Below are 25,071 nucleotides of genomic sequence, written 5' to 3'. Positions count from 1 at the left end.
CACCCTGTCTTGTCTCCATTCTTCGAGTTGCTTGCCCCACACTCTCTCTCTTGACCAGAGCACTTAGCCCCAAAAGCATTGAGGAAGAGTAAAGGTCACAACAATTTCACATAAATGTGGGGTTTAATTTTAAGGGATCTATTCTTACATTTCTGTTTGTAAGATAGTATTCATGAGGGATTAAGGTTAGTGTGGATCTGAGTTGCCTTTTCTGTCCATTTTCAGATTTTTGACTACAGTGAAAAAGTTGGCCAGGATAATTGCTTATGGTTTAAATGGTCCCTGATAGACTTGCCTGTCTGAATACTTGCTTTCCTATTGGTGGTGCTGATTGGGAAGGTTGTGGAACTTTTAAGGAGGTGAGGGCTCTCTGGAGGAAGTGAGTCACTGGGGCTGGCCTTTGGCTCCCACTTCCCATTCAGCATCTGCTTCCTGAACATGCCTGTATGCTCAAAGACTACACCTCCCATCTCCCACCCCACCCACCCCACCCACCCCACCCACCACTACCACTGCTCTGTCTTGTCACTAGCTGCTGATTCCTCTGCCAGCTACCATGTAGTCTTAGCCACGAGGAAAAATCCCCTAGAATAAAGGCTATTTTCTGTAGGTCAGGCATTTCACCACAGCAAAGAGCAAAGGACATAATATACCTTTCAATTGAGTAGTTGCAAATCTATCAAACATACTTCAACTAAAAACAAAATATTACTCAACAGGAAATACTTGAAAATGTCTCAGAAAAGAAAAGTCAGGGGAGGTATTTTCTTTCAACTAGTCTAGGGTCATACCGGCTGAACTGATTTTCAAAAATCTTCTGGTTTACATTCAGTAAATTTGTGATGCAGATAGTAGCTGAATAGGAAAAAAAAAGTAGGCGACTAAGCATCCCTAGTGAGTTAACTACTCTAATTATTACTAAGGTGAACAATCCACTATACAAGAGCTTTGAACACATATGGTTTCATTTTTCATGTCCATTTCCAATTCCTTCTAGCGAAATGTCATTGATTCTCTGTGTTAGAAGATACCCAGAACTCATTTCCATGAAGACAAAAACTTAACCTAGTGAGGTATAAAATGATAAAAAAGCTTTAGCCATTTGTGATAGCTTTGTGATAGACCTGCTACGTGATGGACCTGTGACTTGATGGACCTGCAACATGAGGGACCTGCAACATGAGGGACTTGTGACGTGATGACCTGTGATCATCACCAAAGATGCTTTAGAGGTTGAGTCTCGCTAGTGCATCACAGTTAAGTCACTTATTTATTTCTCTACAAAAGTACTAAAGGTAAGGCAAATTGTGTTCATGTCCATCTGTCGTCTCGTAGTGTACTGCTTTGTCAATTTGTGAGCAAACTCCAGTTCTGTGGAGATTGCAATGAGTATCTGATAGTGCTATGTATTTGATGAAAAGAAGAATTCGGAAATTTATTGTCTTAGTTAATTTTCTAATGCCATGACAAAACACCATCACTGAGGCAATTTATAAAGGAAACCATTTGCACCTTCTAGTCACTTGCCTTGAAGTACTATTGAAGGTCGACCCCCGACACACCAGAAAATAAACCTCTTGCTTTTGCAATCAAAATAATAAAGAAAAACATTTATTGGGCGTTTGCTTACAGTTTCAGAAGGTTAGTCCATGACCATCATGGCTGGGGGAACATAGGAGCAGGTGGGAAGGCATGATGCTGGAGCAGAAGCTGAGAGTTCACATCTTGGGGCAACATCTATGAGTCAGAGATCCAACTGGACTGGAATGGCTTTTGAAACCTCAAAGTCCACCCCCCAGTGACCCATTATCTCCAAGAAGCCATACCTCAAATCCTTCCCAAAGAGTTCCACCAACTGAAGATCAAGCTTTCAAATATTTATTTGATTCTAATGGAACCCATTTGCTTTCAACCACCATGTCTACTAATATTCCTGAGCTTTGAGAGAGAAGGAAACAGTGTGCTACCAAATGAACTAAAACAAAATTACAGGATAAACAAGAAAACATTTTGAAAATATATAAAATGAAGAGCAGGCATCCCTAAATGTACTGGATACATTTATGTGTTATGTATTATGAATATTTATGTATAATGTGTTATGGTAAAAAAGGAAGTTTATAGTTTAAATGGCTGTTTTTAAAAAGAAACAAGTTCTCGTATCAATAGCTTAGTCTTGTACTTTCACATTCTGAAAAGAGGGAGTTAAACAAGAAGGTGAGCAAAATGCAGGCACTAACACAGTTCAAATTAAAAACTAACGTGATGGGAAAGAAAACGGGACAGCATAAACAGGATGGAAAGTGAGTCTTTAAGGTCAGGGGGCTGGAGAGATGGCTCAGAGGTTAAGAGCACTGTATGCTCTTCCAGAGGACCAGGGTTCAATTCCCAGCAACCATGTGGTGGTTCATAACCATGTATAATATAAGCTGGTGCCCTCTTCCAGCCTGCAGGTATACACGTGGGCAGAACACTGTATATATAATAAATAAACTACATCTTTAAGGAAAGATCAGTAAGATTGTCCAATTTTTTGTTAGAAGAACCGAGAACAAAAGAGAGTCAAATTGTTAAAAAATATTTGCTATAGATGTCAGCATGGATTTTATAGGAACATAAAGGACCATGAACAACTTTATAGATAAATGTAAGCTGATTAGTTAGATGATTTAGATAAATGAGAGTAATTTTGTTAATTTTTGAGATGAGGCCTCACTATGTAGCAAACATATGTAGTTCTGGCTGCCTGAAACTCACTTTCTGTGTAGCCCAAGCTGGCCTCAAACTCTTAGAGAGCCTCCTGCCTCTGCCTCCTGACTGCTGAGATCCACACTCTCTGTAAATGATTTCTTTAAAAGCAGAATATCTGAACAGATGTGTGACAAAGAGACCTGTGATTTTAAAACATCCTACAGTAAGGTGTCAGACATAGATGGTGTTGTTACTACATACTACCCAATATTTAAAGAAGTGGTACCAAATTTTCATAAGAAGTAGCAAGGAGCACACATTTCCCAATACATATATGAAGCCAGAAATACCCTGATGCTAAAACCAAATCAGGCTCTCATAGGGTAGTGAAACAGAAAACAATATCTTTTCTCTTCTGAATATACTTGAAAAAATGTGTCAAGATGAAGCATCATATAAAAAGGATTAAATTATATTCCACATAGAATTTATTCTTTAAAATATCAAGATTTAATTAGCATCAGGATACAAATGAAGTTCTATATCAAATCCATAAAGCACAAACCCATTTGTGTAGAACTCACGGAAAGCGTTTGACAAAACCCAACCCCTTAATGAAAGGAAGAAAAATGCAACAAACTGGGAACGAAAGGAAATGATCTCACAGTTACAAAACACATAGCCAAACTGCATAGGTGAAGCCATGCTTAATGGTGGAACTCTGAATGCTTTTTCCTTGTGTTGGTCAGTTTTTGTTTTGGTTTGGTTTTGGTTTTTCTCTTCAACTTACTCAAGCTCAGTCATCTGAAAAGAGGGACTATCAAATGGAGAAAATGTCTCTATCAGGTTGGCAGGCAAGCATGTTATGTGTGAGGGGCCAGACCACTGTAGGCAGTGCAATCCCTGGGAGGCTGATCCTGGGAGACCTAAGACAGGGACTGAATGTAAGCTTGCGATCAAGACAGTAAGCAGTGTTCCTCCTTCGTCTCTGCTTCAGTCCCTGCTTCCAGGCTCCTGCCTCGAGTTTCTGCCCCGACTTCCTTCTACATGGAACTGCTGTATAGAACTATAAATGGAAATAAACCCTTTCCTCCTCAAGTTGCTTTTGGTCATGGTGTTTTATTACAGCAATATGAAGCCTTAAGATCAGGAACAAGACAAGGATGCTCACTTTCATCTCTATACATATTTCCTGGGATGTTGTAGGCAAGGCAAAATAAGTTACAAGTTACAAAGACTCCAATGGAGGAAGTAAAACCATTTCTCTAGGTCACATGGAGACCACATAGACAATTAAGAGAACTTCCTAGACATAAGCAAAATCTTTCGGCAAGACTACAAGGGGTTATAACCTGAACAATACTCAAAGATATCTATGCTTCAGAGCTTACACATATATCATGTTATGTGGCAACTATTACTACATGTGATTAAAGATCTTATGATGGAAAATTATTCTGGATTATCAATTAGGTCTACCATAATCAAATGGACTTTAGTCAGGCATGCCTTTTATCCAGCACTTAAGAAAAGGTAGAGGCAGAGGCAGGTTTATCTCTGTGAGTTTCAGGCCAGCTAGGGCTACATGGTAAGACCCTATCTCAAAATAAATCAGTGGACTTTATAAAAATAAATACATGGGTGAACAGGAAAGAAGCAGTATTGGTAGTCTAATCAGTGGACACCTGCTGCCCAGAAGAGGCCTTCCTCTGGGTGAGGCTGCTTTCCTCAACTGAAGCAATCCAAAAAAGACAAATGGCTGTAACTAAGGCAAGACAATGAGTCATCCAGGATGGTCTGTTGCCTGTGCCAGCAGAGCCTCTCCCCAGCAAGTTCTGGGAGCATCTCCTTTAGGACACTAGCAGACCACTTTCCTTGGCAATAACCTATAGAGAAAGGTTAGTAGGATGTTGTCAGCTGGCTGCTTTGTTGCTAATAAGGTCAGTAGATCCCAGGTAGTGTACCATGTGTCCAGTCCAGTAGCTTCTGTAGAAATGTGAGCAAGGCTACACATTTCTCATTTGCTGTTAAATGGGCTTCTTGTTCTGATGCAATGATAGGTGTAATCAAATGGTGAATCAGATAGAACATAAATTGATGACATTGTTCAAGCCTAATGATGTAAATTCAATCCCTGGATCCCTTGGTTGAAAGAGAACAAGTTCCTGAAAGTTTTCCTCTGACCTCTACATACATGCTTCTCTGTCTCTGTCTCTGTCTCTGTCTCTGTCTCTGTCTCTGTCTCTCTCTCTCTCTCTCTCTCTCTCTCTCTCTCTCTCTCTCTCTGTGTGTGTGTGTGTGTGTGTGTGTGTATGTATGTATGTACATATGTACACAACAATAATAAAATTAAAAATTAAACATAGTCTTATTGGCTGAGATCCTGAAGTAACAACCATAAAGACTATACCCACCTATTCTACTAAAATAAATGGCTTCCCTTTCTGGAGTGTAAAGAGTCCAATATGATCAGTTTACTATCAACTGGCTATTTTCAAGTGTTACCTTCCCACATTATATTACACTGAATCTTGGCAATGGTTTCTGCTGGTGGCAGTTTGTGGTTGTTAGATTAGCATCAGTGAGTAAGAAATCATGAAGTAGGTCCATGTGCAGCTATCCTCTTCATAGCTATGCCATCTCTGTTCCTAAATCTTTTGTACCAGTGTAAGGATGGCTGGTGGAAAAGCTGATTTACAGACTGTTGAAATGGTTCAGCAGGTAAAGGGTCCTGCTGCCAAGTCTGATGGTCTGAGTTTGATACCCAGGATCCACATAGTGGAAGGGAAAAAACGGATTCCTACAAGCTGTCCTCTGACCTTCACACTTCTTCGAAGAAATCTACCTACCTACATATTTGCATGTGCTCATACAGAGATGGAGCATGGAAGAAGGAGGGAGAAAGGGAGGGAAGAGATTCAATAATTTGAGAGGCAATCAGGGGAACATGGGAGGAGCTAGAGGGCAGAAAGAGGAGGACACAAATAATGTAGATACAATACTTACGCATGGAATTCTTTAAAACTTCAACTGAAAAGAGGTAGAGCTGGCATTTAAGAGATTTTAACACAGATTTAAGCAGAAGGCTAATAAAGAGGTGCTTAAGCAGAGGGAAGTGTCCTGCCCAGCACATGGATGTCTGCTTCTCAAGAGAGTGTGTGTGATTCTTTGTCAGATGGAGCCCTGAGGCTGGGGACACCAGCCCAAGTTCCAGGTTATTGTTTCCTAGAACAAAATAACACAGGACACAGGAACATGATGGAAATAGAGGTTTAATAACAGAAGAGAGAATCTCTCCTCAGAAAGGGGGTGGGGAGTCTAGAGAGGTGAGACAGGACCAGTCCTCAAACACCTTCAGTTCCAATCTCATGGCCCCTATAGGTTATTTAAAGAGCTTCAACCTTCTCCCACACTCAGAAGACCATCCCAGAGGCTTTTTTCCAGCATGCTTGGTTTTGTTTCATGCAGTTTCTGGGAGGGATTTCCAGGCTTTTTGCTAACTGGCTTCTTTCATGTTAATCTTAATGCCTTTTTTCTTTCTTTTTTAATCCCCACTGTAATTTGAGTTTGTTATAGTTGTATATAATGGATGTTGATGGCTTCTGAAGTTGCACCTCCTAGGGCTCCTAAGGAAGATTAAATGAGGATGCTACAGTGACGTCTTGCTGCAAACAGGATAGAATTACAGTTGATAGGTAAAAAACAAAATCTAGATCACAGGGATGTACGGGGAAGGTGAATGTTTTCAGTGTTTACAGAAGTTAATATTTCACTGCAAATGAAATCTACCTGCATCCACACTGCCTGCATTTACATTTACATTTGTGATATCTCTCTCTCTCTCTCTCTCTCTCTCTCTCTCTCTCTCTCTCTCACACACACACACACACACACACACACACACACAGTTGGCTTTCATCAGACACACAAATATACAGAGACACAGACAGACAGAGACAGAGACAAAGATTCTCATTTGAGAATTCTACAAAACATCTGGGAAAGAAGTAAGGTGGTATTCTAAGATCAGATACACAGATACACTCAGGCCTTGTAGTTTATTGGTATTTTAACATTCTTACTTGAAAATATTTCTATATAAAAGGAATACTGTCTCTCTGTAGGCAACCTTCAGCACAAACATTAATTGTACTGTATTCATAGCTGCCAAAAGGCTTCAGAAAGACTCTGAGGTAAGGGACTCCTTTCTTCCCTATGCCCCCACAATTTTCCAGTTCCATCCTCCCTCAAGTCTATCAAATTTCCATTCTTTTGGTGGAACTACTCCACTGGCTGATAATGAGAATCTAGCCAGTTGTCAGCTATTGCAGTAAAACCATAGAGTCCTGCTATGAAGAGTTCATAATGTATGAAATCAGATGACAATAGATACTTAATCTCTTAGAGGAAATGCACAGTAATTCATTTCCCTGCATTGTGAAATCCCTGTTTTGAGTATGATGTGCTGTGGAAACTAGAGGTGTAGTTGCAGCTGAGGCTGCCTGAATGAACTTTTACAACAACCGAAGATGATGAATCTTCAAGAAGAGTTCATGGTGTCTGACCTCAATTTTGAAAGATAAGAGGAAACCGATGAATATTTTGAGAATTGTTAGAAAAACAACAGAGCCAGAGTCATTAAACTGGTAAAAATAGATTTTATTCAGGGGCAACTAAAATAGGGAAAGAGACATTGGAATATAAAACAGGGCTCAATTCCTGTATTGTAATAATTTCTAAGTAAAATTTGTTTTTAACCCCCTTTTCTTCTGTTTTTCTTCAAGAAAGGAGATGGTGATTCTGAACATTTGAGATCAAGGCAAAAGAATGAACAAATCCAGAGAGGCCTACAGCAATTTAAGGGGGGGAAATGTAATCCACCAAAAGTACTCAAGAGAAAGAAGAATTCTCTATAGGGGGAAAGCAATGCTGTGGTTGGGGAAAATATGTGCTGACAGTAAGGACCGCATTTCCTTAGTGGTAAAGAAAATGGAATTTCTATTTACCACTAGGACCTCAAAAGGGAAAGGTGAATCTGAACAAGATTGCTTGAATGTTGGGTGCCAAGAAGTATAGACTTTGGTCTCTAGTGCCAAATGGGAGAGCCTAGGGCGGTAGAGGACTTTACAACTGCTAAGTGTCCTTCTGATAGGCTCCTGTTGCACAAAGCAGCCGCTCCCTTCCGGACCTCAGTTTACCCGCTAGGCACGAGAAATGCTCTGGGGCAGATAGATAGCTCTCAGGATCCTTGCCTCTGCCCAATTGACTTAGGTGTCCAGGCCTTCCTCCGACCGGGTAGGGAGACACGTGTCCTGATAAACAACAGCCTAGGGTGGGCGGAGCGGGAGGAAGACCAAGCTCCGCCACCATCCTGGGACGCCTTCGCCTTCCGGTTCTCTCGGTAGACCCAGGCGACCCTATGCTGTGCCTGCGGCCCGGCCTACAACAACAAAACAGGAGCCGGAGCCCGAGCAGACGGAGGGCGCGCGCCGCGCCGGTGTCACGTGACTCGGCCCGCCCACGTGACCCGTGGCGCTGGCGCTAGCGCTCGCACCGGGGCTTTGGGGGAGGAGCCGGCTTTAGCGGTGGCGCTGAGGAGTCAGGGCCTGGCCTGGCGGCTTGACAGGTAGAGCGCGGCCGGGTGGAGGTGCGGCCGAGGGGGCGAGCGGGGCAGCGGGGCGGGCCCTGGCTTGGCGGCTGCGGAGCCCGCTCCCTCTCGAGGGCCGTGCGCACCAGGCGCGTTCCCGACTCCCCGGCGACGCGCACTCTGCACCCCCAGTTTTCTGTCTTGCGCGAACTTCCCCCAGGTGTGCGGCGAGCTGAGTAAATGGCGTTGCCCGCGGCCTGCCTCTGAGGAGCCGCGCTGCCCGCCCTACCGGAGACGGACACCAAGCACGCAGGTTAGCGGTGGGAAGCTGGCTGCTGTCGAGCGCAGAAGCGGAGGGTGGCAGTTTTATAAGACAATAAATCTGGCTTTTAAGAACATTCATAGTCTTCCTTGCCTTTGCCCTGTTACTACGAGGATTAAAGCTCGTGGTGGGAAAAAAAAATCAGAATTTCTGAGACTGGCGTGCGCTGTAGCCGGAGTAGCATCAAAAACAAGAATTGCGGGCAGGCATAAAGATGATGCTTGGACCCTAACTGGAGTTTAGAGTGTCTTTTAAATTCTGACTTCAATTTAAATCACAGCAGTATCTAGGTTCTCTTCGTATGTGGCCTGGGTTTTACTCCATTGTGTGAACACCAGTGACTTTGCTAGTACTTCTGGGCGGGTTTTTTCTTTCCCCCCTCTTTGTGCCTATTGAAGAGGAAGTGATGCGTTAATCTTGGAAGTGTTTCTTTTGTGATTTTTTTAAGTCTTATGATCCAAAGGGTTAAGTTCCACGAATCTCAGAAAATATACAGAAAACCAAAGATATTGAGCTTGTAGCTTAAAAATTGCTTTCTAAGGTTTTAAATTGAGTGCCTGTGTGTTCCAGGAGCTAAGAAGACTGGGATCTTTATCTGAGAGTCATTCGTTTGAATGGCTCTTTCTGTATCTGGTACTTAAAAAGAAGCATAAGAAACAAAGGTTGGGCCTTTCATGAGACTAGACATTGAGATACATTTTCTTTCTTACTAGAATCTATAGTTAAAATTTTGAAACATTACATTACTTTATATGTATCCAGGACTGTGATGAAAACTGCTGGACTTTAACTAGAATAAATTTCCTAACATGTCAGTTAATAATTATCTACTATGTATTTGGCTCACATTATGGACTCAATATTTAAGGTTGTCAATCATATCTAGGCCACAGTATACGGTTTATAAGAAGTCTACAGAATGAGTTCCAGGACAGTCAGGACTACACAGAGAAACCATGTCTTGATAACAAACAAAACATTTACAAGAATGGAGAAAAATTTAGAAAATATAAATATAAAGAAGAATGTACATAATCTGTAGTTTTACTACCTAGAGAAATCATTTTGTATTTTAGGGTGTAAATTCTATTTACATTGGAAATTTGGGGAGTTCTAGAGTTCAGTAAGATTTCAGATTGTAAGAGAAAACTACTACCAAAATCTGCTTGATTCTAGAATTTAGGTAGTGAATAGCAGTTCAAAAAGCTAGGCTACTTTTGTATTTGTAGGGTAGTAGATACACTTTACCATACTCATGTACTAGATTAGGAAAGTCTGTAATTTGAAACATGAACATTTCAAGCTGTTAGCTGGAATAACTTTCTGTTATAAAAGAAGAAATTTTGGGAACAGAGAGTCCCAAGATTGAAACCCTGAGCACAAAATTGTTGTCAACATGTCTAGTAGCATGCTTTGGTGACAAATCATTGAGTCTTATATCACAAAGAAATATACTGAATTAAAGTGAAGACTGTATAACTGTCTAAATATAAAACTTACTTTCTTCTGTGTCTTTGGTTATTACTGATGTCATTATGTTACTGGTTTTAAGTTAACACTTTGTGGTATTATCTAAATGATGAATGTGCTGTGTTCTCCCTGTGTAGTTTATCCTTTAATGAAGGTAGCATCATGCTTATAGTTTAAATCCTTGTTTTCAAAAGATGTTAGATCTTCCATAAACACATATGGGAGGAGGAATCTTAAGCAAACTGTCATTTCTAACGTGTTTGTCACTTCAGAAATGGACAAACAAAAGGTTAGCTTTCCTAGGAGTACTCTGAGCAGCTTCCTGTCCCACTTCAGACCAAAGCTTTAAAAAACAACAGAAAGAAAGACCTCTTTCTTGCAGGAGAGAATTCTGAGATCAGGATATACCTCTAGAGTATAGAATCTAGACGATGGTGTTTAACTTCTGGGCTCTGTCTTACCTTTTTTGTTTTGGTTTGTTTGTTTGCTTGTTTGTTTGTTTGTTTGTTTGTTTTTAGGATAAGGTCTCACTGTAGCCTTGGCTGACCTGGAACTGGCTATATAAACCCGTCTTGCCTTGAAGTCATACAGATCCTCCTGCCTCTTGTCTCCTGAGTGCTGGAATTAAAGAGAAGTATCCTTTGTCATAGTCTACATCACTGGATGTGTTCTCTCCTGCTAATCCTACAGCCACTTGGGTGGTTTGTTTCCCAACAAGAGCACATGATTTCAGTATCATCTCTTAACAAAACAACAATGAACTGTCAGAGTCTTTGTTGTAAAATTGCCAGAAACTTCTGGACAGTGAAATAAAAGCAGCCTCTTGGGTGACAGGGCTGAAGAAATGTTCCCAGGGGCCATTACTGTAGGTTGTATTTCAAGTCAAGTAATCTCTGGCTCTAGGAGAAGGACAGCTATAGGACCTTCCATTCTCATCTTAAACAAATGATGAAGTTGACATTCTAGATCAGTAGTCATGCTGTCTTCAGATGAAGCTGGGAGGCTGACATTCAGTGACCTCTGTACAGGTGGCCTTAGCTGTGTCTGATGGAGACAGAATGTGGTATTCACAGACTTAAGTCTTGTCCCAATTCAGGGCATGCCATTTCTTTTCTTTTTTCAGTTCTGTAAGTTGTAGTAGCAGTTAGGACAGTGATAGAATTAGTGTCTCAGCAAATATTTGAAACTGTGTTGTATTTGTAGCCCTTTCAACACTTAATGACTGGAGAAGCTGTGAAGTGTATTCCTAGTCTAAAAGATCTGAGGCTGATCTGTCTTAGAGACTTGTCTGGACCTGCAGACCGTACTGCCAGGCTAATCGGGAGGGTTAGCATCTCAGTATCTAACAGCCCACCAGAGTAGGTATGGGAGGAGTTGCTACAGGTAGCATTTGGCTCTACGGTAAGCCAAAGGATTTCTTGATCTTTTGTTGTAACATAGATAGATGATAGTTGCAAAGTTGTACTCCAAAAGGTTTGTCCTAAATCCTAGAACCCCTTTATTTGAAAGTTTTCCTAGAATATGGATACAGTGAACTAAAAATAGAGAAGATGAATGTATCCTTAAGTCTTTTATGCATAAATGGGCTTTTAGAGCTGGACAGCACATTCCCATCATCCCAGTGTGGAGAGGGCTGTTATAAAAGGAAGAAAGTTAAAGATGCTTGCTCTGGAAAGAATATGATGGTTTTTATTAAGGAAATGCTTATACAATAATGATTACTAGAACCCTGAGCATTTGAGCTCTAGAATTCTACATGACAGCTTTTCTATAATAAATAATTTTCATATAGCTGTCATTATTTTGTAGACTTAGCACATGATTATGATTCTGTCACATGGATTGTGTACTTGTGTACTGTCTCCCATCATTTGCTTAGTCAGTATATTTTTTTCATTTAAGGTTTCCACTTGGGGTCAGCATCCCTGTCAGGCCTTTTGACCTTCAGAAGGCAGAGGCCATGGTTGTATTGCTCTTTACAGTGCCCCCTGCATTATTGGTGTTTATGATAATTGCAGAGGAATTAGTTAGCTACTATTAATTTGGTTTACTATATTATTTTGTGTTGGTTTTATGTGTGTATGAAGCATCTTAATCGTCATCAATAGCTCATGAACTACAAAAGGCTGAGCTGTAAGGCAGCTCCACTTCTTAAACCAGTGACTAAAATCAGATCCCATCCAGTTTATAAAAAGACATTGGTGTAAATATCTTCAAGTAGCTAGTTAAACACAGTTTGAAATTTAGAAGTCCTGTGTATCTGACACTGCAGCGTCTAATAGTATAAGTGTGGCTGTAGAGCAGATGCTGGGGATATTCAGCTTCTGGAGCCCTGTGCTCTCACCACCTAGCTAGAAAATGCTCCAGACTCCTTCCTGCTCCCCAGACCACAGCAGACTGGTTAGAATTTTGATACTGTCTGACTTTGAAGAGTTGCTTTCTGTATTCTCTTTTCCTTTCAGGTCAGCAAAATTGCTGTTCAGAGGGAGAAAAATACTGTTGGTGACATCATTCCCTTTGTTCCAAATACATTCTGGTTAGTCTGGGAGAGGAACCCTGAGGTCTATTAAAGACATAGACTTATAGGTCAGCTGTAAATTCTTAATATTTTATAATATTGAGACTATTATTTCATCAAAAACTTTCTTGTACTATTGATCTCAATTTCCTGGTTTTTTTTAAACTGTGTAAACACATTCAAGAATGGTTTTTGCCAAGTCAAGAAAATAAACATTTCTCTGTCTCACCTTAGTCTTGATTCCCAGGAGAAAGTAAAATCAACAGGCTCTTAAGAAGCCTCAGAAGATTTACTCACTGCTCCTTGAACTATCAGTTCTAAATTTGGAAGGTCTGCATTTGTACTCCCTGAATTTACCTTTGTGGGTGTAAAATAATCTTTCCTCTGTCTGCCACAGGCTCTCTGAGAGATAGCACCATAGCTAGAAAAAGCCATGCTGTAGAGAGGGTTATTGATCTGCAATGCTAATGGGCAGAGAGGATGCAAGGTCTGGTGTTAGTGGCTGAGTACCCAGGGGGTGAAAGGTGTCCTAATGTCTACCTCTGCTGGTCATTCCTCTATTCTTCCCTTTGTTTATTATCTCCAAAAACCAAACACATAACAAGAAACAATGATTCAGGTTAACTGTGTTAATTCTGCTGGTGAGAAAGCATTTCCTAGAGCAGAATGTGATCCTGTTGGTCAGTGATCCTGTTGCTGGGACTGGGAACAGGTGGATCCTGCAGGCTTGCTCCAGACAGTCTCACCAGTCAGTGAATTCCAAGTTTAGTGAGAGAAAGTCCCTGAAAATAAGACAGAGGAGGGTACCTGAGTTTGACCTCTGGTATCCACATACACACGCGTGGATGTAAGCGTGTGTGTGTGTGTGTGTGTGTGTGTGTGTGTGTGTGTTTACTTAACCACATACTTCAATAAGTAAATTAATATATTTATAATTATATGATTACATACACAATAACCCATGCTGATAGCAAGTCTGTATGTGTTTCTTGTTTAGACCAGCTTAACTAATATTGCTCTTTAAATGATATTGTTAGCCAGGCCTTCTTCCCAACTATCCAGTGTTACCACTAACTTTCATGTACTAGAGAATCCACTTCTTTACATGGTGAATATGAGTTACATAGTTTTAGAGCTGGAACAGATTTTTGAAAAATCAAGGCTCAGAAAAGATAAAAGCATACCACACTGACTGGCTGAAAGTAAATGTGGGTGGGCCTAAAGCACAGGACTCACTCAGGTCACTGTGTTCCTGCTGCTATGCCAAGGTGGGAATTTTTCTTGTATGATGGGCTGTACCTGTGGAGATGTCTGAGCAGGTTCTTACACTGACTTTTAAATTACTGACCTTTGTATAAATGCCTTGTAAAATAAAGCTTCACCTAATTTAGCCACATTCAAACTCAGCTCATAAAATTAACCCTCATTTAGAAGGTGAGGTTGATCTTGAAGGAAATTGCCAAGACCTGAGGGCAGAGTTACCTGTCAGAATAATTGTACCATTGAAAGTTGTATGGTTTTTTTCTTTTTTTTATTGGATATTTTATTTACATTTCAGATGCCATCCCCTTTCCCCATTTCCCCTCCCTAGAAAACCCCTATCCCATGCCCCCTTTTCCTTTTTGCTTTTATACAATATTTAAAATGTTAATCAAAGGCTTTGTAAGTTTGGTAATGCTCTATCAGAAGTGTAACGCAATACCCAACCTAGATAAATCAACTATCTTTCACTGGTGGAGACACATGAACATCTGCCTCCATGTCCCTCCCCCCCCCCTTTCTCTCATCACCTAGCTTCTCCTCTCCTTCTTCTCCTCCTCTCCTTCCTCCTTCTCTTCCTCTCGGCACTCTTCCCACCTTAGCTCCTACATATCACCCTTCCTGTTAAAATAAAACTTTTCTTTCAAAATATAATTAGAGCATAATTATGCCAATTTGTACCAGTGAGGTACAAGATAGTCCTAATACCCAGTCCATCATTTTGTTGACTAAACAGAACCTCTGTCATCTCTCGTAACTAAAACATTTAGTTCTGAACCTGGCTTTTTTCTTGGCCTTAGAATGAATGTCAGCTGAAAACCATCCACTCAAATCTTTTCTCTCAAAGTAAATAGCCAGGATTGGCTATGAGACTATAAGTTTTCAACCCTGTCAGAAATCCAGAATGACTGAGTTAACTAAAATTATGGGAAGCACAAAGCATAGCTTCTAAAACTTAGCCAATTTATAGAGATCGCTGAACACCTGGACAGTCCCTATACTACAAACTGTTGGAGCATCTGATCTTCAGACTTCTGGCCCAGGATCATCTGACAGACCTTAGTGATGCAGAATTATTAAGGGCTGATTACTCTGTCTAGGCAGATATAATCAGTCGACTATTCTGCAAGTGTGTCCTTTTCTGGACAGTAATTTGTCTGTAGATGGAAAGAGGCAGTTCTTGCCTAGTGGCTGTCTCACCACAACTGGAGTAACTCCAAAGATGATCAATTTCTTCTTAGAATCTAAGACAGGAAGCTGTCAGGAGCAGACAGGTCTCTAATCAAAATGAACATTAATACAGAAATGTTTGTAACATCAATTCTGTGGACTTCTGATGTTTTGAAAACCAACAATCCATGTAAGGCAATCTGGACTGTTGTCTGTTAACTCCTCTCAGCTATTTCTAAATAAAATATAGAAAACACCCTAACAATAAACTCAGAGCCATGAATTTGCTATAGTCCCTTAACTCACAGGCTAACCATCTCAAATCAGTTTAAAAAGTTAAAGAAGGACTGGGTCTAAGCCTTGTATTCCTAAATGTGTTATACAGGCACAATGCCTATGAGAGTAACAATATTCATCTCACTTTTATATCAATAAGAAGCTCGTACCAATGAAAACCTTAACTTTGAAATCAAAGTAAATTTTGTACCATTTAAGAACTTATAACTTCATCTTGATAATAATTATACAGATTTCTACCAATAGGTTATGACTATGAAATAAATCCTAATTAATCCTCCCTGTTCCAACAAAACCACTACTTTTCCCTAGAAAGACAGCCCAATATTAACCACCTTAGTCCCCAGGCCCAGGGAATAGGGGGGCTGACTCTTCATTAACTTCTTCAAGCTGATTATAGGCATTGAGATTGGTTTTGAATAGTAATATCACTTTGTGTTTTGAATCAGTGTGTGTGTGTGTGTGTGTGTGTGTGTGTGTGTGTGTGTGTCTGTCTGTCTCAGGTATCTATCCCAGACTGGTCTCAAAATCATTGCATAGGTGAGGATGACTTCAAATATATGATTCTGCCTCCATTTCTGTAGTGTAGGTGTTACAGAGACTGAGCTTAGGGCTTATGCATGGTAAGGAAGCACTGTATCAACTGAACTATAGTCCTCAGCCTATGAATCTTATGTTTAAATCTTTTTAAAATACATTTTTTTAAATTTTGTGTGACTGTTGTGTGTTGATGTGAATGTACTATGGTGTGGGTGGCATAGGACAATTTCTGGAACTTGATTCTGTCCTTCTACCATTTGGGTCTTGTGAATTAAGTTCAGGTCCTTAGGCTTGGCAAGAGATGACCAGTTTTGACCAGTCGTTGGCCAATTTTGCTGGCCTTGAATCTTATGTTTTCAATGAATTCTATATTATCAAAATTTGAATGATAAAGACTAATTCTGTATGGTTTATATTGTAAAAGGAAAAGATGCTTCTGAATTTTCTTGAAACAGCAACCTGCTTAGCAGCATTTACACTGTGCATGGTTTCTGCCACATCTATTCTGTGAGAGGTGCAGACTTGACATTTGGGGACATTTCTTCTTTTTGCTTCCTCCTTCCTCTTCTCCCCTCCCCTCTCTATTACTGCCTTTTGAGGTAGTCTGACCCTACTTATAAATGAAGGGTAAACAGACCTGCTCTACGTTTATGGTGAGTTATAAAGGACAGTTTGAAATAGTTGTCAATGGTAATATAGTTATTAGAACTGAGCCCAGCAATTTCACTTTTAGAAATTTATGTATAAAATAGGACATTTATTTAGCATTTTCAGACATTTAAGCAGTACTTTTAGTATTCCAGAATAAAGCTGCAAGTTACTTAAATGTCTCTAGTAAGAGGCACTGTTTTGTTAGTGAAATGGGCTGCCTTAGAACTATTGAAGTGTTGTAGCTCTCCTGGTGCTAAGCAGGAGCAATTTCCACTACCAAGAAGTGGAAAGCTTCCATTTGTGTTTTGTTCTATAACACATTTGTGCTAGACATGTGCACACAGATCTCTCTCTCTCTCTCTCTCTCTCTCTCTCTCTCTCTCTCTCTCTCACACACACACACACACACACACACACACACACACAGTATAACTTTCCAATATTCTTTGTACCATTTGAAACGGTTTTATTGTATGTTTTTTGCCCTACCCATACTCTTAAGAATACATAAGAATCACTAGAAGTGTCTGGTTGCAGTGACAGACAGAAGCCTCTAGTGATGTTTTATGGTGTTCACTCCTCGGGCTAATAAGATCCTTGGTGCAGTTGGGAACAGTCTCTGGGTGGTAGGAGCTGAGGCATTGGCTGGTGTGCTAAAGCCCCATAACATTCTCATAGTGTGTGTGTTAAGTAAGGCAGGGGCTATAGAAAGAACTGCCTCTCCTGGCTGATTTTAAAGAGCAAAGGGAGAGTTAGTGGGAATGTCAGTACTTTGGTTCCTCACTAGGAAAGCCTACTTTTGTTCTGTTTCCAGAGTTGAGAGCCAGGATGAAAATTCACCAGCATGGTAGGGTTTTGTGTTTGAGCAGACCCCCTGGAATTCTACTTCTTCTCAGCATTACAGAAATTGGAGCCTCACCTAGTATTCTTTGCATAAACCTCCATGAACACTGTTCAGAGTTTGTATTTGTACATACCACCTTCCTGTAGGGCGCCATTTTAACCTAACCAAACCTGGCCTAAAGTCCACAGTCATTAGCTCAGCACCGAGATTGGGGTAAACAGCCTCCTCTTTGTAAATGTGAGGTGACATCTGTGTGTCTGTAGACAGTTTGATTCACTTTCTCTTGCAGCTTCTCCTACTCTTAGCTCTCTGGGAGATACCACATTCTTGTCATAAAGCAGTGCCTCTGTGTGGTAGGTCCTTCTATAAGGAACAAGGTTTTCAGTGCCCTGGGTTTGGGCACAGTGAGTGTGGAGGTGGAAATAATGCTTCTGATTTTTCTAATTTTCTCATGCTCCAACCTGCAGATAAGAACTGACAGAGAAAATTAGGATTGTAATGTCTGTCTGTTTCAGACAGGATCTCCATTGTGTAGCTCTGGCTTTCCTGGAACTCACTATATAGAGCAGGCTGATTTCAAGCTCATAGAGACCCACCTGCCTCTCACTTCCAGAGTGCTGGTTTAGGAGTGTAATGTGTTTCTGAATCCCTGAGTGAAATAGCCCTAGGAGAGACCAGATCCATATAGGTAGCCAGCTTTTTCTGTTGGATACTAGCATGTGCATGTTTGTAACAGGTAAGTCTGCTAGGCAAGAGGAACACCTATTTCTAGTATGTTGTGCTCTCATTTCAGGAAACGGCCTGGTTTTGAAGGTTACTGAAGAATTTGACACATTGGGGAAGTGAGTGATCCATTTCACTAATGGTAGGTTGGTTTTTCTGGAATTATCTTTTGGTGGCTTTTATTAATAATTTAAAAACTCCTGTTAAATTTAGCTTAGTGGCTATTAATTTTTTCTTGAATTATTTTTCACTTCTTACAGCAGAGATGTTAGCTTATTTATAGGAATCATCGAAAGCCACAGTCATGGTGGATGTAGGAAAGTGGCCAATCTTCACTCTGCTCTCACCCCAGGAAACTGGATCTATCAGGAAAGCATGTGTATTTGGTACCTCAGCCAACGAGGCAATCTATGTCACTGATAATGATGAGGTAAGACCAGAAACAAGTTTGGGAGCCTATTGGGGGGTTGGACTTGAAACCCAATAGTTTGAAGACTGAGAATAGGTTTGGGATAAAGAAAATCTGAAAGAGTACCTTGATGTGTTTTCCAGTTTCATATTTTAGTGCCTTCTGCTCTGTAGTGTAGACTAACAAAGTCTGAGTGTTATCAGTAGACACTGCAGATTTCTTAGTATCTTTATTAGTCTTTTCTTACCACCTGGGCTATCAAACTAGACTTGAGTACATCTTATTTTTTGAGCACGGGGCAAGGATCTGTGATTTCAAGTCAGCTGATATAAGCAAAGGTATTTGTTTTCTAGGTCTTTGTGTTTGGACTGAACTATAGTAACTGTCTAGGAACTGGAGATAACCAGAGCACCCTAGTGCCCAAGAAACTAGAAGCTTTGTGTGGAAAAAAGATCAAAAGCCTTAGTTACGGGAGTGGCCCCCATGTCCTCCTCAGCACTGAAGGTAAAGACAGAAAACTGTGGCTTTTTGGTTTGTGGGTAATTGACAGTTAATTCTGAGCCAAGGAAAAGGCAAACCAAATAACTAATTTTGGATTGTTCTTTATTTCTGGAGGAATATACAAAGAAGGAACAATTTAAGACACTTGAGGCCAACTATAGAATAGAAGCAGTATGTCTTGCACATGGATAGTCTTATAGGTTCTTAGACTTTCAATGTAAATTGTAGAATGCTGGACTGGGCCAAGGATTCGTTTCCTCTAGCCTAATTTTTCAATGGTTCTCTGAACACAAGGTAACTTTGAGAGGGTTTCTTTTATATATAAATTATATTTTTGTAAATATATATGTGTTACATATAGTATATAGGCTTATATGTTAAATTAAGTATATTAATGTCATTTTATATAAAATAAATTGAATATTAAATATATATAAATAAATGATATTTGATATATAATATAAATACATGTAAATATGTACAAATATATATTTGAATTTATTTTTATTATTATTTTAAATACATGTGTGTGGAGTGGTGGTGTGTGTACACATTAGTACAAGGCCTGCAGAGGCCAGAGGTGTTAGAGCCTCATGGAGCTGGACTTATAGGTGGTTGTGAGCCATCTGATATGGGGGCTGAGAATTGAACTTGGGTCCTCTGGAAAAGTAGTATGTCCTCTTAGCCATTTCTCCAGCCCTCTTTAGTGTATATTTATAAACACACATGATCTAGATTTTCTCCTTTGTGTAGTTGCTGAATCTTAATCAAGATATTAGTTCATTCTGAAGAACATCCATATGGGTGCCATATTGAAGGCATAGAAGTGGACAGATTCTTGTCCTTTTGACTGCCTCACCAAGGTTACCAAAGAAGCCATAGATATTCCCCTTTGGTAATTGTCAGTACTGTGGACAAGTAGCACTCTGAAACTTTGTCACGTGTAGCTTCTTTCCTGTGAGTTTTAGGTCTTTTATCAGGTACAGAGGTGCTGCAGTCTTGTTAGATGGTCCTGTAGGGCAGCCTTTGGGAGACAGATTGCATCTCTACTTTTGTGTCTGTTCTAGGGAACCCCAGTTTCCATTGATGTTGTGTTAGCCTCTGTGTCTGCCTTGGTGCCTAGTGCCTCAAGTCTAGATCCACTCTACATTCTCTGCATCTTTCTCAGAGGCTGTGAGAGCTGATCCTCATACAGGAGTCTGACTGGGTTTGAGCATAGTAAGGCAGTCTGTCACAACTACTCTAAGTAGTCGTTTGATTGCCATCCTTTTAGCTGCTGCTCTACCAGCTGGTTCACTATTACTCATTGTGGTCTAAGGGTTTGAAGTTTTCCAAACAGTTCTTGATACCTGACCCTAAGTACTGAAGAACACTTTTAATATTGCAAACACACTAAAAGACGTACTTTCAAATTACTGACTTTCTTCAAAGTTGTGATCTTTGAAAGCTGTCATGATCCTTTTGGAATTATGTTAAGCGTCTAGACAATATTTTTTAAAAATATCTTGAGTGTTAAATTTAGTATACAAATAATTGGTGTTTGATGAGAAAATTTTTTGTTTAATTTCTGATTTTTATAGTATATTTTATGTAATATATTAAACATACTTTACATTGAATGCCATATGTATAATTGATTAATATATTTATATTATGTGTTATAACCAATCAAATAATTTTAAAAAAATCTCTCTCTCCTCTCTCTCTCTCTCTCTCTCTCTCTCTCTCTCTCTCTCCCTCTCCCTCTCCCTCTCCCTCTCCCTCTCCCTCTCCCTCTCCTCCCCCCCCCCCTGTATGTGTGTGTTTATGTTTGACTACAGGTAGGGGTGTGGAGGGGTGAGTGTTTGTGTAGAAGTGTCACAGTGCAAATGACCCATTGGTCATTGCCAGTCACTTTATTTGAGACAAGATCTCTTTATTGTTTGAAGTTATGTAGGGTGCACCCCAAGCTTCTTGGGATTCTCCTTGGGTTACAGACATTTACTATCTTGCCCAATCTTACACCAGTTCTGGGCATTCCTATACAGGTCTCATCTTTTTCATGGCAAGTACTTTACCTAATGAGACATCTCCCCAGTAGTTTTTTAAACAATTTAACACTTTAAACAAGTGGAGGCTGGGGTTATAGCTCTGTTAATAAGAGTATTTATCTAGCATGTATAAAAATAAAGCCTTGGATTCTATCTCCAGTACTACTTAAAACCAGAGATGGTAGTCCATGCCTATAATCCCAGCACTGCGGAGGTGGAGGGACCAGAACTAGAAATTCAAGGCCACCTTCTGCTATATATTGAGTTTGGGCCACCCTGGGGTACATGAGACCGTCTCAAAACAAAAGCAAAGGGTTATGGAGAAGGCACAGCTGGTACAGTACCTACTGTTGAGTCATTTGGACCTATATAGAAAGCTAGATGTGTCAGTTCATGCCTCTAACTCCAGTGCTGGACGAATGGAAGATAGGCAGATCCCTGGAACTTGTAGGTAAATTGGCCTAGCCAGTGGTGAGCTCCAGGTTCATTGAGAGACTCTCAAAAAATAACACAAGTGTTAGAAGAAAACACCAGATGTCCACCTCGGACATCCGCATGCATATAGTATACACACACATACACATGCTTCTCTTACTGACTCGCTGTGTGGGGGTGTAGGTGTGTGGGTGTGTGGGTGTGTTTAGTACTAGGGATCGAACTACTGTTTAGAAGAAACCACTTTAATTCTTTAGATTTTTCTTTAGGAATTTGATCTCTTGTATCTGTTATTGTTGTGTATGTGTGAGTGAGTATGAGCACATGCATGCATGTGTTCAGAGGACAACTTTTGAAGTTGGTTTTCTCTTGGGCTTGAGTCTTTGCCCACTGAGCCATCTCGCTAACCCACCCTTCCACCTTACTGAGGCAGTCTGTCAACAATGCTATGTACTCCATGCTTTCTGCCAGCTAGGCTTCTGGGAGATGCCATCACATCTATCTTTTTTTTTTTTTAATGTGGGCTTTTAAGATTGCATAGCATGGGCTTTTCACCACTGAACCACTTACCAGCTCATTTTTTCTCCTAGTTTTAAAATAAGATATTTCTGTTTCTGTGTAAGTTTTCAATCTGGGGTAGTATCTTTTAACTTTGTATTGTGGCAGATAGAATTTAGTTCTTTGTCTTCGTTCTCCTTTAAACCCAGGGATACTATCATTTTGTTAAATTAGTATTGCTGTTTTCATTATTGGGGACTGTAAGTATTATTTATAGCTGGGCCTCTCCCTTTCTGTCTGACACCACCCCCTTACACATACACTCAAATTGCTTTGAGCATCGTCACTTACTGATGCCTGTGTACATCCATCATTAACATGTCCCCAACTCGTTTACAGACTAGCACATATCAGATAATCTCTGGAGCCCCGTCTCTCCTCCAGAACTGTAAACCTGACTGGTTACCTTCTCAGGCTGCCTGCGTAGCTGCCAGCCCAACGCTTCTTTGTCACTGTCATCCTCAAAAGTCTCTTCACTTTGTACTTTCTAGTTCCCGTGTGTGTGTGTGTGTGTGTGTGTGTGTGTGTGTGTGTGTGTGTTGTCATCCTCCTTGAATTTGACCCTTACCTGGTGAAACATTCTCTAGAAATGTTACAAGAAAGGGACATGAGTGAATTTGAGTCTGTCTTATTTTACTGATATGACTCAGTGGTTTGGCTCACCTCAGGATTTTAGGGTGGGAGAGTTTTTCTTGTAATTTTCAAGTCATGGCACTTTTTAAGATGTGGTACTGACACTTAACTCCATCCTGACCTCTGTCCTTTCTGTGTGTGCCTGAGTGCATGCCTGTGTGTGCACATGTGGAGGCTGGTGGTTGGTGTTACTCTATTCCTTTCCACCTGCATCTTTAGAGACATGGCTTCTCACTGAGCCTGGAGTTCATCCATTGACTAGATTGGTTGGCCAGTGAGCACCCTGGATACTCCTGTTTCTGCCTTCCAGTTCTGAGGTCACTCTGCATATTAGCAGGCTCTGCTTTTTACACATGTGCTAGAGGTTTGAACTCAGTTCCACGTGCTTGAGCTTGCAAGAGTTTGACCCATAGAGCCATCTCCTCAATCCCACTTTTACTCTTTTGTATGTGACTATTTATTCCTTTTCTAAAAAAAAAAAGGGAGAGGCCCAGCTATAAGTAATACTTACAGTCTCCAATAATGAAAATGGCAATACTGATTTAACTGAAAGCAGTATCCCCAAGTTTAAATGATAAAGGTAGGAAAGATAGAAGACAACGAGCTAAATTCTATCTGCCACATTAGAGAGAGAACTTTATTTTTTCATTCCAGGTATTTTTATGAGTCATGACTGCTCCGGAGTGGGTACTTTTTAGCTTATTAGTAATCTGTAGGTCCTGCCTTCATTTCTAGAAAAGATGGATAATTTCTTTCTTTCTTTTCTCTCTTTTTTCTTTCTTGCACTGTTCTTTTTGGAATTTTTCTTACATAAGAAATTTTGACCTGATTTTCTTAATTTTCTTACATTTTCCTTCCTATATATGTTCGGGAAAATTAATAAACTTAATAAAATCCTATATAAATAAATTTTACTTGTAGCTGTGTTTGTGCATGGTGTGTGTGTTTATGCACGCCCAAGTCCTCACCCAGTCTTTGGAGTACCACACAACCCTGTCTCGACTGGCGATGACAGGAGAGTCCCAGTATGTTCTTGCTGTGAATCTCTAATAAATAGTGGCACACCTTGGAAATCTAGGGCTGGAATTGGCTCCCTGCCCACTTCCCTTTTGCAGATGTTGGTTGATGCGTTTTTCTGATTTGCTTTGTTAATTACAATATCTGTTTCCCAGTTTTGTCTCATGTATAGCCAACGGTGATCTTAAACTCTATATTCTCCTATCCTATGCAAGAGTCCAATCTAGAGAAGCCTATTTTTAATACATAAACATTGACTTTGGCCACAATATTGATCTTATATATGAGTGCTAAGTCCTGTCATGAGAGGTTTGTTTCTGCCCTCCCTGTTCTTTCTCTAACCCTTCGCTCCCTGACTCCCTACTAGTGGTCATCTTATAGGGAGGAAAGCACAAATGCTGACACAATGGGAGTTGCAGAGGTTTACCAGTTCATGTTTGAGCTAGTGCTTCATGTGCTTGTATATTTAGATGGAGTCGTCTATGCCTGGGGCCATAATGGGTACAGCCAGCTGGGAAATGGGACCACCAACCAAGGCATTGCTCCTGTCCAAGTCTGTACTAATCTCTTGATCAAGCAGGTGGTTGAGGTAGCTTGTGGTTCACACCATTCGATGGCTTTAGCAGCTGATGGAGAGGTAAGTGTGCTCTTTGATTTCTCTCAAACTGTCATAAACTGAATGATACAAAAGTTATTACCCTAAGCATGTTGAGTGCACAGCTCAGTAGCATTAAGTACAGTCGCACTGTTTGGTATATTCACAGCTCTCTTTCATCTTAAAAAGCTGAAGCTCCAAATGTTACATGTCAGTTTTCCTTGACACCGTAACTGACCACTCTAGGCACTGCCTGTATATAAAATCAAATAGTATCTGTCAGTTGGTGACCAATTTCACTTAGCATAGTGTCCTCAAAGTTCATTCATTTCTATGGTGTGTGACAATTTCATACGTATATGTACAATGTATGTTGATCCTTCCCAACTTACTCCACCACTCTTCTGGAACCCTCCAGCATGCTCCTCCTTACCTTTGTGTCGCTTTGGGGGTTGGGGGTTGGGGTAACCCACTGAGTTAGTGCTGCTGGACTATTGACTGATCTTATTATCCTGTGCAGGTAACCATAACTGCAGTGAGTTCATTAGTGCATAGCCATGTCTTGTCCAGAAGACAGCATTTCACAGCACTTTTCCAAGTATTCTTTTTTAAGGCTGAATAATATCTCATTATATGTATCTTACATTTTGTTTATGTGTGTAGAAGGAGGTATTAGAAATTGAACACATGGCCTCACACATGCTAGACAAGTGTTCTACCCTTGACCCATTTCATTTATCTTGAAGAATGTATTGGGCATTCCCACTATCCAACTATTGTAAAAACCTGCTGCTTTACTTGTTACACCTTATAGCTAAAA

The 25,071-nt window shown here is 40.4% G+C and overlaps 1 protein-coding gene across 5 annotated transcripts in view; it reads left to right on the top strand.

Annotated features, from left to right (window-relative positions):
* Window positions 1-8,123: 8,123 nt before the first annotated feature.
* The window catches only part of Rcbtb1 (RCC1 and BTB domain containing protein 1), a 42,028-nt gene continuing 25,080 nt past the window's right edge, over window positions 8,124-25,071 (top strand). Inside the window, exons 1-5 of one of the 5 annotated variants that reach the window (XM_076930922.1) lie at window positions 8,124-8,591; window positions 18,144-18,215; window positions 18,334-18,503; window positions 18,836-18,986; window positions 24,127-24,293. In XM_076930922.1, the coding sequence (XP_076787037.1) occupies window positions 18,378-18,503; window positions 18,836-18,986; window positions 24,127-24,293 (444 nt within the window). In that variant the 5' untranslated portion in view covers window positions 8,124-8,591; window positions 18,144-18,215; window positions 18,334-18,377. The remainder of the gene's footprint in view (window positions 8,592-18,143; window positions 18,216-18,333; window positions 18,504-18,835; window positions 18,987-24,126; window positions 24,294-25,071) is intronic. The other 4 variants (XM_076930921.1, XM_076930919.1, XM_034497685.2 and 1 more) reach the window with 4 other exon arrangements.

Source organism: Arvicanthis niloticus, chromosome 3, assembly GCF_011762505.2.
Source record: "Arvicanthis niloticus isolate mArvNil1 chromosome 3, mArvNil1.pat.X, whole genome shotgun sequence".
Taxonomy (NCBI): domain Eukaryota; kingdom Metazoa; phylum Chordata; class Mammalia; order Rodentia; family Muridae; genus Arvicanthis; species Arvicanthis niloticus.
The sequence above is the reverse complement of the archived record's forward strand: the minus strand, read 5'-3'. Positions and strand labels throughout refer to the sequence as shown.